The sequence below is a fragment of the Heteronotia binoei genome, chromosome 10, assembly GCF_032191835.1.
Source record: "Heteronotia binoei isolate CCM8104 ecotype False Entrance Well chromosome 10, APGP_CSIRO_Hbin_v1, whole genome shotgun sequence".
Taxonomy (NCBI): Eukaryota; Metazoa; Chordata; class Lepidosauria; order Squamata; family Gekkonidae; genus Heteronotia; species Heteronotia binoei.
This window is the reverse complement of record NC_083232.1, coordinates 33,566,177-33,586,601: the sequence shown is the minus strand read 5'-3', so window position 1 is coordinate 33,586,601 and position 20,425 is coordinate 33,566,177. Positions and strand designations below refer to the sequence as shown.

The 20,425-nt window shown below is 41.9% G+C and overlaps 1 protein-coding gene across 8 annotated transcripts in view; it reads left to right on the top strand.

The window, feature by feature from the left end:
• Nucleotides 1–20,425, top strand: part of KIAA1217 (KIAA1217 ortholog) — a 570,030-nt gene that overhangs the window by 428,759 nt on the left and 120,846 nt on the right. For 7 of the 8 annotated variants that reach the window (XM_060248358.1, XM_060248356.1, XM_060248357.1 and 4 more), the window contains 2 exons: nucleotides 2,848–3,046; nucleotides 8,075–8,168. In XM_060248358.1, the coding sequence (XP_060104341.1) occupies nucleotides 2,848–3,046; nucleotides 8,075–8,168 (293 nt within the window). Of the gene's footprint in view, nucleotides 1–2,847; nucleotides 3,047–7,102; nucleotides 7,325–8,074; nucleotides 8,169–20,425 lie in introns of those variants that run through there. The other variant, XM_060248364.1, reaches the window with a different exon arrangement.

Below are 20,425 nucleotides of genomic sequence, written 5' to 3'. Positions count from 1 at the left end.
TTGTATGCCATAGGTGTCAGGCTGAGACTTTCATCATAACAACTCGACCCACATTGCAGGTTGTTGTGAGTCTAAAATGGAGAAGCAAAGAACGTTGTATGTTGCCCTAAGCTTCTTGAAGGACAGAATAAAGATAGAATTGGTCAAGGGTTAACTTACTACCTCCCATCTGCTTTCTGGGTCCACAGATTTTCTACTGGCATAGTTTCATGGCTGAGTCTAGCCCATCCCAATTTGGAATCTAGCTGCCACTTGCTCCCATTAGATGCTGGAAACTGTGGCCAGCTACAGAATGCGGCTGCTAGGTGGCGAGCAAAAGACACGGACCAATTTCCCACTCACCTTACGCCGCTCTCACGTTCATCTTCTTAGCAGGGCTTCCTTCCAGTTTCACACTATCTGCCCCGGGGCTGCAGCAAGCGTCAGCGTTTTCGCACAGCAAACAGAAACTGCTAAAACCAGATAATGTGAAATCAGAAGGAAGCCACACTGAGAAGACAAACGTGATAGTGGCGTAAGGTGAGTGGGAAATCAGTCGCGGTGTGAGTTACATAGATAGATAGATAGATAGATAGATAGATAGATAGATAGATAGATAGATAGATAGATAGATAGATAGATAGATAGATGATGGATGGATGGATGGATGGATGGATGGATGGATGGATGGATGGATGGATGGATGGAGGATGGATAGATAGATAGATAGATAGATAGATAGATAGATAGATAGATAGATAGATAGATAGATAGATAGATAATTTTATTTATATCCCGCCCTCCCCGCCGGAGCAGGCTCAGGGCGGCTAACAACATCATTCAAATTCCATTATACAAAAGACAAGGTTACATTTAACATTAAACATTAACAATTCTGATAAGTTTAAAATTAATTAATTAAATTGATAAAAGTGCTAATGCTATTTGTTCTTTATGATGGCGGTAATCATTAGCAATTTCTTTCTTCGTCAGCGAAAGCCAGTCGGAAGAGGAAGTTCTTGCAGGCCCTGCGGAATTGTTCAAGGGCCCGCAGGGCCCGCATTTCCTCTGGAAGTTGGTTCCATAGGTTCGGGGCTACAGAGGAGAAGGCCCGATTGCGGGTGCATTGCAGCTTCACCTCTCTTGGTCCGGGGGTGGTCAACAAGTTTTTTCCAGCTGACCTCAGTGCTCTCTGGGGTTCATATGGGGAGAGACGGTCCCTAAGGTAGACAGGTCCTCGACCATATAGGGCTTTAAAGGTAATGACCAGCACTTTGTAACGAACCCGGTATATAACTGGCAGCCAGTGCAGCTCGCGCAGTCCAGGCTGTATGTGCTCCCATTTAGGGAGCCCCAGCAACAGTCTGGCCGCTGCGTTCTGCACCAGCTGCAGCTTCCGGGTTCGGTACAGAGGCAGCCCCCATGTACCCCATATATTTATTCTTTAATATTTCTTGTTTCTTTAAAAAAAGGGACATAACTACAACACAGGTTGGAAAGGGAATGTTCAAGGGATGAACACATGATGAAGCTGCCTTATACAGAGTCAGACCATTGGTCCATCAAGCTCGTTGTTTGATTGGTGGTGGTTCTCCAGGATCTTTGGTAGAGGTTATTCACAGCACATGATTCTTTTTAACTGAAAGTGCCAGGGACTGAACTTGGGATCTTGGCAGATGCTCTATTACTAAGCCATGGCTCTTTCCCTAACACGAGTAAAGGAAGTGCAGTGGTGAGGAGTAGATCTCCTATGCTGCCAGCTACTTAATCTCAGAATTTGATAGTTAGGTTCATTATACATATTATTTTCACCTACAAGCTACTGGAGAAATCTGATTTATGGGAGATGTAGTTTCCTTTAATATTTACTGTTGATTTTAGTGTGCTTTCAGGGGGGCAATTCTGCTTCAAGTGGCCCTGTTAATGTCACTGTTGTAGGTGCAGGACCCAGAATATTGTGGGATGGTGTTTTTTTTCCCTTTATCTTTGCAATTGTATGATTGCAATCATGATTTAAAGAAAAAAGGAGCAGTTGCTTTTACTGCAAAGAAGAATGCCATCCTAAGAAGAGTTACACCCCTCTAAGCCAGGTGCCTTCAATAGACTTAGAATGGTGTAACTATTTAAGATCACTGTAATTCCCACCCCCCCTTGTAAGGAACAACAATTCAGCAGCTGAGGGCTAATTCAAAAAGGCGTACAGGAAACAACCAGCGTACAGGAAACAACTAATTAAGGTGAGAGCAGAAGCATTTGAAGCAAAGAAAGAAATTTAACGGTGCAGTTGCAAAAGGAAGTGTAATCCTTTCTGAACAGGACTTCTCTTGAATAATTATTTAGCAGAGAATTGCTTATGGAAGGACAGCACTGTATTCCCACGTGGAGTTACCTTTCTATATTCCAGATGACAGAAGAAAAACAATGTCTCAGGATCCTTGTTCGAGTGCAACCATAAGGGCAGAAATATCATATTTTATCCAAGCCATCTGAAGCAGAGCTATACCCAGTCCATTGAGGTTCATGGGTTTGGAAGGGTGCAACTCTGTTTAGTGTGGCAATGTAAAGATTCTATAAGTTCTTAAATCTTTCATGTTCTTTGACAGATATTGATGTTTCCAGCATGTTTTGATCTGGGTGAGAAAACAGTCTATCTGGTGTGAAAATAAAAATTGCCCTGACTATAATAAATTAGGACGATAAGAGGATCAATGGATGGACGGACGGATGGACAGACAGACAGATAGTAGCACTACAGTATGGATAGAGTTTACTTTCAGTAAATCAGCATTTTAATTGGTGTCTAACATTGAGTTTGAAATCTTTCATTCATTTCATTTTAACTAAACCGGGGGGATATTTTTCTTGTAGGCATTTTATATCTTCAGTACGGAGATGAGACTAAGCAACTGAAGATGCCCAATGAGATCACAAGCACAGACACCATCCGCGCCCTTTTTGTAAGTGCCTTTCCACAGCAGCTGACCATGAAAATGCTGGAGTCCCCCAGTGTGGCCATATACATCAAAGATGAAAGCAGAAATATCTATTACGAGTTAAATGATGTAAGGTAGGTGAATATATATATATATATGGCCTTGGTTGTGTTTGCTTATTTTACGCATTCCATGTTCTAAGATGGAAATGTTAAAAAAACAATGCAAATTAGAATTACTGTGGAAACTACATTGATGTTAAAGTGGGCAGGACATAGGATTGGCAACTGCCTGGAAGGAAAAAATATCCTGTCCCTTGAACAGAGATTTATCGATATGTTACCAGGTGCTGTGATTTACCTCTATGTCATGAAAAGCTGATCATTTCCTTCGATTAAGCCTCTGTTAAGGAACAGGTCTTCCAGGTCTTTGGATAACCCTAGTAAAATAGGGAGCCCCTGTTCTTTTCTTCTACATCTTCATATTGTTAAAATTATTTTTTTTTTACTGTTAATTAAAACCCATATATTCCGCACTTTCAGCTGGGCTACGTAGGGTTGCCAAGTCCTACCTTGGCTCCGGTGGGGGATTCTTCTCAGTGCAATGACATCACACAGAAGTGACACCATCGCGATGGGCACATCATGCCAGGGATGCTCTAGGATTTGGGTAAAAGCTCTATGGTACCATAGAGGGGTTTTTTACCTGAACGCTAGAGTGCCCCCACACACAATGTGCCCAGTATGATGACATCACTTCTGGGGCACGTCGCATAACAACAGAACTCTTTGGAGCCAGGGATGTCCCCCAGTGGCCTACTCCATGCTGGTGGGTTAGAGGCCCCCAAACCAGGAGCTTGGCAGCCCTAGTACTATTCCTAGGGTGGATTCCAGCAAAAATATAAACAAGATACCAACACAAACAACAGAGGGAAAGACCAGCTACTTGGCAAAATATAATTTCTCATCTGCCCTGCTCTTGTGTACAATTTCCCAATATAAGAAAAAAGCTTTAGCATTTTCTTGGCACGGAAGACTGGAAAGGTGTTGTTTTGACTGATACAGAGATGCAGAGGAACACAGGCCTTGAGAATGCTTGTACTTCTTCTTCCCACTGGCACAGCGAAATGGTCCAAGAAGGTCCTACATCTCCAAACATGGTGCTACTTGGATGGTTGTGGAACAAGAATCACTTCAGGTTACAAAATATTCTTAATTGACTGGGCCGTAACTTAGTAGTAAATAATGGTGATGATACTATAAGTGTTCCCCAATATTCCCTCTAAGCTGTGGAGTCCTGTGAGCAAAAATTCTACTTTGTGAGCTTTTTGTTGTTGTTGTTCAGTTGCAGTTGAGTTCGACTCTTTGCGACCCTATGGACAAAGTAACACCAGGCCCTCCTGTCTTCTACCATCCTCCAAAGTCTGCTTTGTGAGCTACTGGCATTAAATTTGTGAGCTACTTCATATATTTGTTTGCTCTGAGGCCATTTTTCCTGAGCTAAGACAAAAATGTGTGAGACAGAGACTAAAAATCTGTGAGCAAGCTCACACTAACTCAGCTTAGAGGGAACACTGGTGTTCCCTAATGGCTCTCTGGAACATTCTCCAAAGAGAGCACAGGTAGGTTGAAAAGATTGTCAGAGGTACTCTTGACATGTGCAACAAGGACTGTTTTCCTTTTCCTATCTTAGGAAGTTGTGTTAAAAGAAAAGAATATTTTAATACTAATAGTGCAACTTCTAGTTTTTATATATTAGATAACCTGATATAATGAGTAGAAGGTTAATTTGGGACACAAGAGTTCTGTACTCAGACCCCTTGGGCATGACCTTCCACGGACAGTCTTAGGGGAAAAAATACTCTTAAGCTTTTTGTATATAGATGAAACAGCAAGCCCTTTTAATAACAGGATTATAATTGATAATTCTAAGATTCTAAACTTTCATTGTAAGAATACTTGCTAGGCAAGACAAATTCTGTTGAAATCAGTAGAACGTACTTCTGAGTAATGTTCCTTGCAAATAACTCTGCAACTAACAGTACAATCCTAAACAGAGAGCTGCATCCTTTTAAGCCAGTTGACTTCAATAGATTTAGAACAGTGTAACACTGCTTAGGATTGCACTGCAAGCTTGCATCCTTTTTTCTACACAGTATCTTAGAAAACAAGGTTGGGCATTTGGTGTGAGAGTCCTGAAAGCCTTTGATATGAAAATAAGAGAATAACCGATGACAGAATATCTGTACATAAATTCTGGGCAATGAACATGTATAACAATTCACATCTCAATTCTTTGTCCTGACCAGTTACCAAAAGCAAATAATCATAACCATTTTAGTTGCCGTAAATGAAACAATAGCCTATTGAGAAAGTTTTATGTGGCTGTAGTTATCATTCTGCACTGTGCGGCCACTGATGTTTATCGACCAGTTGTTATGTTTTCTGAGAAGAGAAGAAGCAGCTTTGATGGTTCCCATGCCATTCTGTTCTATTGACAGCTGAAATAGAGAATCAATGTTGGGTGGGTCGATATATGAACATGCAGAGCCGTCTTTACTGAGCCATACCATTTGTCCGTAGTACCCGATGTTTAGTCTGTTTGGTGGCAGCACTTGAAGGCTTTGGGCCAAAGTCTTTCCTAGACCAAAGTTGCCTTTTAACATGAATGGTACATGGGACCTCATGCTGCTAAAGAATGCACACTACCATTGCATTATGCTCTCCCTTGATTACTTTCCACCCTAGCATATCCTCCTTTCTGGGCCATGAAGGTGCTGCTGAGGGTAGTAAACAAAACATATGCTCCTCTCACAAGGTTTCCATTTTGCCAATGGGACCAGAAAGAAGCAGCAACCAGTTCTCTTAGGTGAACATATTGTTTTGATTGATCTTGGGAAGTGTTTCTGTATGCATACAGATAAAATCAACCTGTTTTTTTTAAAAGATAGTGGAGAAGGGTTCTAGACTTTCTCATGCCTTCCCTGGATATGCTACGCTTTTTCCTATTTGCAAGTGTTTTTTACATGGAATGCTATTCAAAAAGAGTGGTGTTTATCCTTCCTTAGCAGGAGAAATTTCCTCCAGCCTAAGTAGCCTACCTCTGACTTAAAGGGAAGAGACATTTAAGCTGGAGAGAACTCCTGAGACAGAAGGAAGACTTTGGACTTTGGGCAGTGGAGTGGTAGAATACATGGCAGTAGATCCCCACCTATATTCTGAAACAGCAGACGCCTCGGGGCTTGACCGCCTCGTTCCTCTGCTTGCATCGGTTTATTTTGAAACATTCCTGTCATGCCTTTCCTAACAAGACCCCAAGGTGGCAAACTATATAAGCTTAGAAATATTTTATGTAATATCTGTCAGATCACAAAACATACAAATAGCCCATATACACATAGGCATAGTAATTTCAGCACAATATCATGTGAAACAAAAAATCTTAACTACTCTTCTAAAAGATAACAATGATGAAATCCTGTGAATCTTTAGAGCAGGGGTCCCTGAACTTTTTGAGCCTGTGGCAGCCTCTGGACCTGACATAATATGGTGGGTGCAGCCACAAAATGGCTGCCACAGCATACCTTCAGTCACACAGTAAAGACAGCTCTGCATGTTCAGCTGCTGTGAAAGCAACATTAAAAAAAAAATCAGTACAGCCAATCAAATCTCCAACGGCCAGTTAGAAGCTTTGCTGGGAACCCTTGGTTGGCACCAGGAAAGATGTTGGTGGGTGTCATGGTGGCCAGCAGCACCATGTTGGGGACCCCTGGTTTAGGGGGAGCTCATTCCTCAGCAGTAGAGCTACTGAGGAAAAACCTAAAATTGAGTAATCCATGATTATGCAACTCTAGGTGCCTAAGAGTTGGGATGTGTGAACTCTCCCTTGAAGACGGAGTTGTAACAAGCTTCACTTGCCCACGGGTATGCGTTTTCTCATGGCTTCTCTTCAACACTCTAATTAACACTGAACGCCTAATTAACCCCTGTTTCTTAGCAGCTGGGAGGGATCTGTCTTGTCAGGTGATCTATTTTTCTTGACAGAGCTGCTTGAAATCTAGAGCAGAGTTGCAAGTTTTAACTAGCTACAGATTCAAAGCAATTACCAACTGCCGTGTGACTTTAAAAGAAACATGATCTGTCAAAAAAAAAAAATCCTGCTCCATGTGTATTTTTTTCCCAAACAATAATCCCAGTGATTAAGATCAGCCCACTAAACTTATAGCTGCACCTGGAGCAAAGGAATTCAGTCTTGTGTGCAAATTCTTGGGCCATCGCTGGTGTTCAATGAAAAGCATTGCGCTTTTGAGAGGACCTAAGTGGGTTTAGATTGCAGCCTCTGTTGCTAATTATTGCTGAAGGAGGAAACAACAGAGTTCATTGTGGACTTGCGATCTATAAACAGTGTGTAAGGTAGGTTTGGAGATGACATGAGAAACAGCTGACGTTTTGATAGCTGTTCTGTCGAGGTACCAACTTTGTTAATTGCAAGCCTGTCTTCAGACTGGCTTGGACTAACTCTAACTTGTTTGGGCTAATTTTCAAATTGTACTTAGATACTTGTAGTGCAAAATCGACAAAGCAGTCATCAGTGAATGCATTTTAAAATGATTTGCTGTCTGGTCTCATCAATGTTTACTATGTTTCATAGAGACTAATGTCCGTGTAAACCAGCATAGGTTCAGGCTGTTAGGATATGTGCAATTTTAATGTGTTTTTTTTTCCTTTCTGAGTTTTCCCCTAGAATTGAAAGGTCCCTTACTAAGGAACATTTTAAAGTAATTTGTTTATGTTTAGTTGTGGCTGACACATCTTCCAAATTTGGGGGGGATTTTTTTAGTAAACAGAACAGGGAATTTATTAAGTTAGAAGTTCTGTCAGGCAGTATTATAAACATGAACACTGTTTTGCTTGCAGACAGTTTTTGTTCCACACCCAGGTTCTTTAATGAAACTGGAAACTACCTTCTTTTCATGGGTGCAGAGTTGGCCTTAGAGAAATATACCTCTCAGGGGGATAAGTAAGAGGTAGTGTAACTATCTTTTGTCTCCCTTCAAATACCTAGTTTTGTGCCTCATGGCCACCATAATCATTAGAGCCAGCCAAGGTAACGGGTTAAAATAAAGTTCTGGTATCATTGTTGCTTTTTTTTTTTAATTTTAGGAACATTCAAGACAGGTCTTTCCTTAAAGTTTACAACAAAGATCCAGCACATGCTTTTAATCACATGCCCAGAGCTGTAAATGGAGATGTAAGGGTAAGTGGCAGAGTTGCATTTTATTTTCCTTGGTGTTCAATCGGCTCTTTTCTATGATGAAAAACCTGCATGCAGTGCCTCTCTCTCTCAACTTGACTTCACGAACGAAGATTTAAGAAAGGTGCAGTAGTCCACGTCCGCTGCAGGCTCTCTGGTGGCTGACAAGACCAATGCGGGATAGGCAGGTCCGGCCACAGTGGCTGCAGGGAAAAGTCTGATTTGGGGTTGGTGCTGTAGCAGTACGATTCTTCCTCAATCTCCTTTTGTCCTCAAGACCAGCTATGCGTTCATTCTCAAAGGAAGAGACAGCCTGGTGGATGGTGTGCCTCCATGCTTTGCGATCTGAGGCTAGGTCAGACCACTGGTGATGGTTAATGCAACAGGTACCAAGGGATTTCTTCAAGGAGTCCTTGTACTTCTTCTTTGGTGCCCCTCTATTTCGATGGCCGGTGGAAAGTTTGCCATACAAGGCAATCTTGGGAAGGCGGTGGTTTTCCATCCTGGAGATATGCCCTGCCCAGCACAGCTGCGTCTTCAACAACAGCTGCGTCTTCAACAACAATGCAGTGCCAGAAAAGAACATATGTGTCAAAGTGAGATTTTGCCTTCCTTCCCCAATTATCTCTTCATACCTTTTTGTCAAATGGTTTATTGTTGTTCAGTCTAGTTCACCTGTTGGAGAAGGTGTAATCAGAGGCATGACATCTGAGAAGTCAGGTAATGATTGCAAACCTCCAGTGCTACCTATTTTGAAAGCTAATCAGTGTTCCTCATTGTCCTTACAGATTGTGGGATTGGGTAGACCTTCACCCATTCCATGTCAGATTATAATTTCCCAGGACATTACTCTGGCATTAGTGGGTAGGTGCCACTAGCACTAACCAATGTTCTCTCATTGAATCTGAAATTCAGAATCTGAAACCACCATTCAATGTTGGTTGGGATCCCAGGTCAAAAAGTAACTCTGATTAGGGCTAACTTTGATTACCACAAATGCCAACATAATAGTCAAGGGTGGCTAGCCTGAGTAGTGGCAAATCATGCTCTGAAACAGGTGGATGGAGATATGACCCTCTGTTCTCAATTGCTTAGATGTTGCTAAGGGATCTGCTACATTATATCTGCACTGTGCCAGTGCATGGAATCTTAAAATGCTTCTATTCTATCTGGCCTGATTGGTTAGATCATGTCCCATGCCATTTGCATCCTTAACCTCTGTAAAATTGAATACTTTAAAATTACTTTGATTTCACTAGGGGAGCACATGCATCTTCCCCATGAAATCAGCACATTTCACATTATATTTATATTATGTATGGTTCACATTTTTATTTTATTGTGGCTCCCTGCCTTTCTGCAAACTGGGAAACTGAATTATTCAAGAAAACATTTCTATAGGATTGTATTGTAACAAAATAGCTCAGAAAGATACTTGGGTAAACGGTTAGGGACTGTGGTCTGTACTACTATATATAGCTCACGCTCCCTATTGCTGTAAGCAGGATTCTGCTGTGTAATTTCTGCATCATTTAATACATCATTTTAAGATTAATGCTCCACTAAAGTTCTGTTTTCAGATTTCTGGTAGGTCCCACATTTCTACAGTCCAAATCCTATTGCATTGCTCTCTTAGATGTCCCATTGTGTTGAGTGTAATGGCTCACCCAGGCCTTGGATTCAGCGGGAGCTCACAGGAGCACATCTCCTGAACCTTTCTGACAGTTCCACCTCCTCCTTCCCACCTTTCCATTGAATAATAGGTGCAGCTGCATAACAATCCCTGGATGAGCTCCCCCACCTTTTTTCTACAAAACGACCCCTGGGTTCACCCCATATAATCCTGCTTGAGTCCTAGTGAGGAATGCAAGCTATAAATACCATATTTTTAAAAAAAAATGGTGGTGAAGCTTCTGGTATGGATTGGCTGAGTTGATGTGGATGTACTGAATGTTCAGTTGCTCAAGAAACCAAAGAATCTGCAGTTCAGTTTCTGTGAGGGAAGGGGTAGCGGCTTGGCTGTTGGTTTTCTTGTACACACACAGAGATAAAGTGAAGATTGGGAACAGGTTCTGGGATGTAGGGAAGCTAAGGGAGTGGGAGCCCAGAGGCAAGGAGGCTGAATGAAGACGCAGAATAATCAGCAGACAAACAGGGACCTGAAGGTAGGGAAAATAGAAGAGAAAGAAGCTTGGAGGAAAGAAGTAGAGCAGACAGGGAGCTGAAGCCGCCCTGAGCCTGCTTCGGCGGGGAGGGCGGGATATAAATTAAAAATTATTATTATTATTATTAAGAAAAAGGGAACTAATCAGATAGGAAATTCTGAAGAAACTTCATAAAAAAGGCAGAGATGTGCTAGATGCTGTGGGGGACAGGACAGAAGCGGTACGTGGAAGACTGATCATGAGATGTTGTGGCTAGAAAAGTGGGAACTTAAATCTAGGGATGGTGGAGAAAAAAGTTCTGAGCAGACGTTAATAGTATACACTGTATGCACCTATAGGGGAAGCAATCATAGCCATTGTCCTGCCCCTTGATGTCTATTCATTCAGTCAGATGTCTGCATGAATACAAATACTTGTGTGTGTTAAGTTCCTGCATGTGATCAGGAATCTGCTTTTTGTGGCTTTCCCAAATGCATGGAAAACTTGTGGTGTTCATTTCTGGACATGCAAAGCTTACTGCAGACATTCAGCTGAATGCACAATCAATTGATAAATCCAGTAGATTTTTTTTAAAGGGTCATACATATGTCATGTGCCAGTCAGGAATTCTGCATTTTATAAAACACAGGTCTCAGGTAGGCAAACAATTGTACTTTGGAGAACCTGTCCCTTTTATAGGAGAAGAATAAAGTACATCCCTTTCCTCATCAAACCACATTCCAAAGTGACAGGTGCCCCGCCCCCACACCAGCCCCCACCTCCTCACCCACAAATGAATGCCTGACGTAGTGGGATTGTACTTTTTTGCTGCCCCTTCTAATACATTAATTGTAACCATCCCAGCATTTTCTTACACATTAAATCCTAACATTTACCTAGCCACCTAACAGCATTTTAGATGCCTATTCTAATACATTAATTGTAAACATATAGCATTTTCTTACACATTAAATCCTAACATTTTTCTATCATCTTCAGTGCCTGTTCTCAGAGTGAGACAAAAGTATTTGACCTTAAAAGGTCAAGTGCTGAAATGTATATCTCGCAGACGTGGGAGGATATTCACCCTGTGAGAGAGAGCAAGAATCTTAGCAAATTATTTAATGCTGACACAGTTTAGACCTGGACAAAATAAACAGATGAAATTAGGTTCTCACGCAATAAATTTCCTGTTCTTATGGTCTGTGATTTAAAATAGCTTTTCCATCAAATTTATGTATGGGCTAATTGTGAGAATAGTGTTTGACCCCCAAAAATGGTCCTAAGAGGTCAAGGGGTTTTATGGCTGTGAAGTGCAGAAAAATGTAGACTTAAGAAAAATGCAAAAGCAGGACAGAGATATACAATTTAGGTTATTTTAAATATAAACAAAGATAGGATTTTCTGACATGTATAGAAACACACAGGTTACAGAATGCCCCATTGGTTTTTTGTGGATATACTCTGACTGTGTCCAATATGTAGATAAAATAAAATTTTAAATAAAAACAAGCAACAGTAAGCAGTGTTTTAAATGATTTTAGTTCTACATGCCCTGTTAAATGTGCATTCACCCCATGTTCCCCAAGTATTGTTGACAACACAAATATTTACTGCCAACTTTGGTGATTTTTGATATGGTTCCACCAAGATCAGGATCTGAGCCTTTAATTGTATTCAAGTAGGCATTCATTTGCTTTTGATGGAACTCTTAACATCAGAAGATCTGGGGCTTAGTTCTGAGCCATGCAGCTCACTTAATATCTTGGCACACAATACAACTTTTTTCCATCGTCAGCATCCTCCACCTGTTAGCACTCCAAGGAGCTGTCTGGGGGGTTACTTGAGCAATGAACAGGGCCCCGGCAGTAGGAGGTTGCCTAGGATTCTATAAGAAAAAGAAGAGCTTATCGTTGCCGCTTTAGGGAGAAGAGGGGGTTGTGGGTCACGGGCAGCCTAGGAACTGATCTCCTTGATGAACCAAGGGTGCAGAGAGAGGAGCGAATTCCACATTTTAATCACTCTCTGTGTAAAATAGTATTTCCTTTTGTCCACCCTGAATATGCTATCAGCCTCGTTGTATTGAGTTCTAGTATTTTGAAAGGGGGGAAAAGTTCTGTTTGTCAACTCTCTCCACCCCTTGCATAATTTTATAAACCTCTATCTTGACCCCACACCCTCCCCCTCCCCTAACATAGCCATTGCTTTTCTAAACTGAAAAGTCACTCATCAGCCTTTCCTCATAGAGAAGGTGCTCCCCCCCCCAACCCCCCCCAATCAACTTTGCTGCCCTTCTCTGTACTTTTTCTAGCTCTGCAATGTCCTTTTGGAGATACGGTGACCAGAATTGTACACACTATTCCAAACAAGGCTGCGATATAGATCTATATGGGGGCATTACAATATAGGCTGTTTTATTCTCAATCCCGTTCCCAAGAATACCTACCACAGACTTTGCCTTTTTCACCGCTGCAGCACACAGGGTTGACACTTTCACCAAACTATCCACAACACACTTGGGATTTTCCCCCCTCTCAGTCACAGCAAGTTCTATCCCTATTAGCTTATACGTGAAGTGGGGATTTTTTTTGACCCACTATGCCATCACCTTACACTTACCAGCACCTCACCCCATAGTTCCTAATCATTTATGAATAAATGAAATAGTCTTGCCCCCGTACCAATCCTTATCGGACCCCGTAGCATACTTCCCTACATTGTGAGAATTGTCCACAGATCCCCACTCTTTACTAACAGTCATTGAACCAGTTTTTTAATCAGAAAGAGAACCCATCCTCTTATCCCATGACTGCTAAGTTTACTCAGGAATCTCTGGCGAGTCTTTCTCAATGAACTCTAAAAGGTTGGTGAGGCAGGACTTCCCTTTGCAGAAGCCATGTAGGTGAAGAGTAGGTGGAATTCACTGCCACAGGAGGTGGTGGCGGCCACAAGTATGGCCACCTTCAAGAGGGGTTTAGATAGAAATATGGAGCACGGGTCCATCGGTGGCTATTAGCCACAGTGTATGTGTGTATATAAATTTTTTTGCCACTGTGTGACACAGAGTGTTGGACTTGATGGGCCGTTGGCCTGATCCAACATGGCTTCTCTTATGTTCTTATGTTCTTAAGATTAAAAAAACCAAAACAAAAAAACCTGGCACGATTGTGATCTGAGGGTGGAAAAATGTTTTTGTTTCAAACAGTCTTATTAGTAACATATGGCAATAAATTTCAATTTCTTACATCATTAATAATTACTTTTTATCTATCCCATATATTACTTTCTACCCACTCCTCCCCCGTTACTTGACACCCGCCGGTGTTATATACTTAAAATCTTAATATTAAAGGTACCCTTAATTAATAAGAACCAAAATTAATATCCTCCTCCCTCTTGTACTTAGTCATTATCAAAAATTGTCCAATGTCCTTTTATTTTCCACTCTTTTTCTACGTATCTTCTGAACTTTTTCCACTTCATCTTAATTACTTCTAAATCATAGTCTCTTAAGGTTCATGTTAACTTGCCCATTTCACCCCAGTGTCATAACTTTTAAAATCCAATCCCATTTTTCTGGTATTTTTTCTTGCTTCCACAACCGCGCATACAACGTCCTAACTTTTTCCACTCCATCTTAATTACTTCTAAATCATAGTCTCTTAAGGTTCATGTTAACTTGCCCATTTCACCATGTGTCATAACTTTTACAATCCTACCCCATTTCTCTGGTATTTTTTCTTGCTTCCACAACTACGCATATTATGTCCTAGCGGCTGAAAGCAAGTATCAAATTATAGTTCTATCTTCTTTTGGATTTTTTTTCCATTTGTAATCCCAACAGGAAAGTCTCTGCAACTTTCTTAAATTCATATCCCGAGATCCTAGAAATTTCTTGTTGAATCATCCGCCAATACTTTTTTTGCCCTTTCACAAACCCACCACATACGGTAGAAAGAACCTTCATGTTTTTTTTTACATTTCCAACACCGGTCTGGCATCTTATTATTCATCTTTGCCAATATCACCCAGTGAGTTGCATTTGAACACGAGTCTCCTAGGTTCTTGTTTAGCACTTAACCCGCTAGAGCCAGCGGAGTATTTTACTTACTTTACTGTAGCCCCCCCTTTTTTGTTTTTGTTTTTTTGCTGAGACTGAAATGTAAGAACAATGTTCTCAACTAGGATAGGCATTAGAGGACCACACTAGGATCCGGAACCATCAAGTTCAAATCCTGACTCTGCCACGCAAGATTGCCGGTGACTTTGAGCCTATCACGCTCTCTTGCCTTAGCCTACCTCACAAGGTCACTTTTGCGAAGATAAAATGGAAAAGGGGAAAACCATTTGATAAGCTGCTTGGTATCATGATTAGGGAGGGAAACAGGATGTAAAAACTAAGCACTACACCACAATGGTTTCCATGAAATGTGTGGGCTGGACAGTTGTAAGAGGTCACAGAGGCTACTGTTACACGGCTAACCTCTACCGGCGTCCAAGCTCTGACAAAATTGGGCTAGTCGGTTATATTCAGGCTTCCCATGAAACATTTACACGCGGATAATTAGAGAAATAAGAGCCCCTAGTGGTGCAGAGTGGTAAAGCCGCAGCACTGCAGTTCTAACCTCTGCTAACGACCTGAGTTTCACGGTTAAAACAATTTATTTGGTAACAAATTATATGTCCTGCATCATTAATAACATCTTTTATCTATCCCATATATTACTTTCTATCCATCCCTCCCCCATTACTTGACCACCACCGGTGTTATTTACTTAAAATACTAATGTTTAAAGGTACCCTTAACTAATAAAAAATGAAAATTAACATTCTTCTTTTTTTTCTAAGACTTCATCATTATCAAAAATTGTTCAATGTCCTTTTATTTTCCACTCCATCTTAAATACTTCTATATCATAGTCTCTTAAGGTTCTTGTTAACTCGTCCATTTCACTCAATGTCATAACTTTTACAAACCAACCCCATTTCTCTGGTATTTTTTCTTGTTTCCGCAACTACGCATATAATGTCCTAGCGGCTGAAACAAAGTACCAAATTACAGTTCTATCTTCTTTTGGAAATTTTTCCATTTGTAATCCCTACAGAAAAGTCTCTGCGACTTTCTTAAATTCATATCCCAAGATCCTAGAAATTTCTTGTTGAATCATCCGCCAATACTTTTTCGCTCTTTCACAAGTCCAACGCATACGGTAGAAAGAAACTCCATGTTTTTTACATTTCCAACATCTGTCCGGCATCTTATTATTCATCTTTGCCAATTTTCTTAGGAGTCATATACCATCTATATATCATCTTAAAACAATACTCTTTAATACTCTGACACGTCGAGAGTTTCATAAAGTTCTTCCACAAATATTCCCAAGTTTCCATATATATTTCTTTATTTACATTAATTGCCCACTTAATCATTTGAGATGTCACTACTTCATTTTAAAAGTAACATATAGATTTTTGAAATTAATTTTTCATTGTCTCCAAGCAGAACTTTTCCCATTTCTTTTTGCACTTTTCTTATTCCTTCAGTTTTAACATCGCTTTCCACCAAACTTTTTATTTGTTGCGTTTGAAACAATCATATTTATTATTCAACTCTTCAGCAGTTTTCAATTCTATTTTACAGCTTTGTATTTTTAGTTTATACGACACCCTTTTTCCCTCTCCCATCTCCGCCGTTATCCTTATTACTTCTGCCGGCGATGAGGATGGAGAAATGTTACGACCGTTCCTTTGTCATAGATTGCTATTTGATCATGTTTTGCGCGCTTCGGTTTTAATACAAAGGCACGCAAATCGGGGCCCTCGGCGGTAGTTTCTAAAGCATCCGTGCAATTCGATGTTTTGATTACGCGTGTCTTAGACGGTCACTGTATATAACCGAATAAAATATAATACGCGATCGCGATGTATAACGTTAGACAACCTTGTTACTCTGACTTTTGACAACCCCGAGATAGGCCCCCTTCTGCGAATTCAGCTCAGCGGCCCGTCACCAATAGGGGAGTCGCCGTTGTTCAAACGCGCCAGCGGGTGCGGGGGGGGGGGGGTCGGCGCAGGATTCTCTTTAAATACGGGAAACCCGAGCGCCGTTCTGACGGCTCCGTACCACCATGGAGAAATTTTCTAACATGGAGGGACCCCTAGGCATCAAGCCTCACAAACATTCAGGAAAAGGCAACGGTGATGAGATAGAAGCGGAGAACACCGCCCCCGAGAAGACCCCTCTAGAATCTGTACCCGAAAACATGGAAGAGGAGAGTTTGGGGAACCAGGAAGCAGAAACAGATGCACGGGTAAGTTGTGAGAAAAGAGGAAAGCGGGGAGGATTGCAATGGCGGGTCATGTAGCGTTATGCCCTTTCTTTTCTTTTTTTTTAAATTAGGCGGCGGAGGGATCAGAGACCAAAGTCGCTGATTTAGAGGATTTGATCATGTGTGGGATGCTAACCCTGGTGTTGCTCAAATCTTTAAGAAAGCGTGGTTCTAATCTCAAGAACTCAACACAGGTGGAGAATAATGAATCCCCTTTGAGGGAGAGTTCCACAAAGAAGGCTTGGGAAAAGGCAGAGCTCACTGAGAATGGCGTCTCTATCAAGGAGTCAGAACGTGGAGGGAAGGCACAAGAAAATATGGAGATTGTGGAGGAAACGGTCTATTTGAAAGCGCTCTTTCCGAATGTAAGGCCTAAAAAAAAAAAACCACCGAGGTGTATGGAATTGGGGGTGGGGGGCACGCTCATGAGACAGGATACTAATTTTTTTGTTGTTGTTCTTCAAACTTTTAGGTAGAGAATGTGGCAGCGGTCAACTCAGGGAGGCCGGACACCTGTCACTGCCCATACTGTGGGGGTCTAGCACACTTTCAAGATTCAGATGAGGAAGATTCCCTAGCAGATGCCGAGCACGGTACCGCCGGTGATTCCGGAGTGGACATGGAGGATACCTCTGGAGATTCTGAAGCAGACACGAAGGATGAAGCCGTGGAAAAGGCGAGAGAACCCCCGATTGATGAAGCGCAAACACCGGAGTCTCCAAAGGAGGTTGATTCCCTCATGGAGGAAGAAGAAGAGGTTGCAAAGAAGGAAAAACATACAGATTAGAATCGAGAATGTCCCAACCACATGTAGATGAGAAAACACACACGTCTATTTGTATATAAGACCCGTGTCCTGAAGCAGATAGTAAGAACTGTATTTTTTCAGTAGGGTGGGGGAAATAGCACGCTTGTTTTTGTTTTCTCACATTGATAAAGCGGATGTATCGTTGCTACACTTTCTGTACATACACACGTGTCTAATCCTTGTGAATCGCAACACGACAAAGATGTACGCCGTGTATTTCTTACCCTGCCCCCCCCCTTGCAGGATTTCCCGGCAATCCCCCCTTCCCTCCTATTCGACACCAAAGTGGAAGACGCCTCATTCGCGGGGAACTGTAGACACGTGGGTCGGGATGCAGATTGTTGTTAATTAAAAAAAAAAGCTACGCTTTGTATATTCTCGCTTTAATAAAATGCTTTTCTATTAGATATGACGGTATGAAACACGTGGTGTGCTCGACTGAAATAAGCTTAGAATTCCCTCCATAAAAATCCAAACACACATCGTTACGCCGGTTGCACCGCAAGGTCATCTAACGTATTTTAGCATAACGTCTCAGTTCTCTAGAATGGAACTAACAAAACATACAAACTTAGGATCTGAACAATCTTTGTTTCCATTTGTTTGGTTTTTTGACGTTGCCAAGGGGGGTTGTGCTTCATTTAAACATTCAGGCCTAGACACCGATTTAAGCAACGTTATTAAAATTGTAAAAATATAGAGCGGACTCATCACGGGTACTTGTTCACAGTTTCGAGTTCACGATGTACTTTTATCTCACAGCCATGAGGAAAGCTAATCCTGCTAGGACAAATCCGGCGGTCGCTATGATAGTGTTGCTTTTGGTATCGCACCGGCTGATTGAATCAGAACCGTGTTTGTTGAAGTAGCGGTAGAACCCTTCCCAGCCACCATGCGCCTCCAGCCACTCACGCTTCTCCACAGACAGATAGATGACCAATGCCTCTGTCAGGCCGCCGATCTCCTCGTGAGCCCCCCGCCCAGCCAGCGCTGTTGCCAAGGTGCCGGTGAACACAAACAGCGCCACTACTCGACCCCAGTTAAGCCCGCCATCAGATGCCATCTGCGCCGCCACACGTCTCAAATGGACGTCTGCCCTACCAGGCTCCGGCAAGATTGCTGTGGAGCAAATGGAGTGAAAGAATGTCTTCTCACGGCTCTCCAGCTTGTCAGCCACTCTCCGCAGGGTCTTGGCCGTGTGGCTGTGAGACAGCACCGAACCACTCAGGTTGCGTCGCAAGTAGCCATCCACCAGTCGCCTTGTCTCGGCTGTCAGATCGCTCATCATAGCGACTCTTCGATGACTGCCGATGAATACGTCGGCCCGCTCCAACCGTGCCCCAGTACCGCCGGTTCTATACAGATACGGTTTTACAACCTACTTTCCCCCAATCGGTAGGTTTCTTACAAACCGAGAAGCCGACAAATTAAGCATCCGTAATAGATACGGTCATAGAAATGTAGAGGAAGTACCGTCCGAAAGAACACGGGTAAAAGAATGATGGGATTACCTACGTGTATAGACAAGGAACATACCCCCCCCCCTTTCCCTAACATGATCCGGCAGCGGACTATAACGCTGTTGCTCGTGTGTTACTTTGTAATATGTTTATTGCACCCCAACCTGATTCCGGCCTCCCCCCATTCTCACCTTTTCCCATTATGCTCACCCTCGGCACTTTTGATTCGTAGCCATCTTTATACAATATTACACCCGCTTTCCTATATAAAATCAGATAGACTCCCTCCGTTTCTTACCCCGCCTGCCCCAGCTAATTTTAATCCGCCCAAGCAAACGCCGAAGAAACCTATCCTCCCACAATTGCGATCCGCAGCCTTTACACCGTCACTCCTACCCTGTTCAATAGGTCATATTTACAGGGGAGTGTTTCACCGTAAAGTGAAAATAAAGGAAAAAAGCTTATATGTAATAACAGGGTGTGTCCGATTATTCAGTGTATTTTTATACTTTGTTTCTTTGTTGCCCAAAGTGTTTTACAAAAAGCCATTAGCCAAAAATTGGCATGATTATACATTATTAAAACAAACCAGGAGAAGGACTTTCTGTGTTGGTGGTATCGGATGTGAGAAGAGACGGCCCCCGCCTTCAGCTGGGGCATAAGAACGGAACCGCTACAGAAAAAGACTTGCTCCGGCTTTTAAAGAACTTTTAAAGAGCTGTTCAGGATTATGTGGGGAAGAGCGTGCACGGTGTTGTTTTTTAAAGTAAGGAACCCGTGAAAACACGCTGTCGGTATTAGGACTTGTGTTTAAATAGCTCTCGGTCTATTTTAAGTTTTCTCGGTGCAGAGCCGTTATTTTCATCGTTATTGGTAAAACCATACGTCTATCGGCGTATCGGCGTCAATCTCCCTCTTACTGATCAAAAGCGACCTCCCTAAATGCAGCGTGATCTTTTTTAATATCGAATATTTTTTAGTATCAAAATTTGCACAAACTCAACGGCTTCTAAATACATTTTTATTTTTATACATGTGAATGTATAAAATGTACATTTATTACAGAAAGTTTTTTAAATTTATTTACAAAAGGGGGAAAAGAAAGGTATTCACAGATGTGCCATTCTGAAATGTATTATGCAGAAATTTCTCAACAAGTGTCACATAGGGTTGGTGGCATTTCTGAAACAACGTTCTCAATTGTTCACAGGGGGTCGGGGATGTTCGTACGCCTTCCACCAGGTTGGCCAATGTTATGACATGATTCTTGTTAATACCGCAACAATCAAGAAAACACGCAATAACCGTGATCACATACAACACGGGGCTCATATTCAGATTGCGACAAACATATCTTAAGTTCTCATCGTAAAAAGCAGAGGACCACGTCAAACATACATGAGAATTCTGTCCGGGTCTATCTAAAATGCATCCGTCACACATAGAATAAGAGAGATCGTTGGAGCAATAATTGAGAACAGAATAAGCGGTGGCAGTTATCAGTTTGTACATCGCAGAA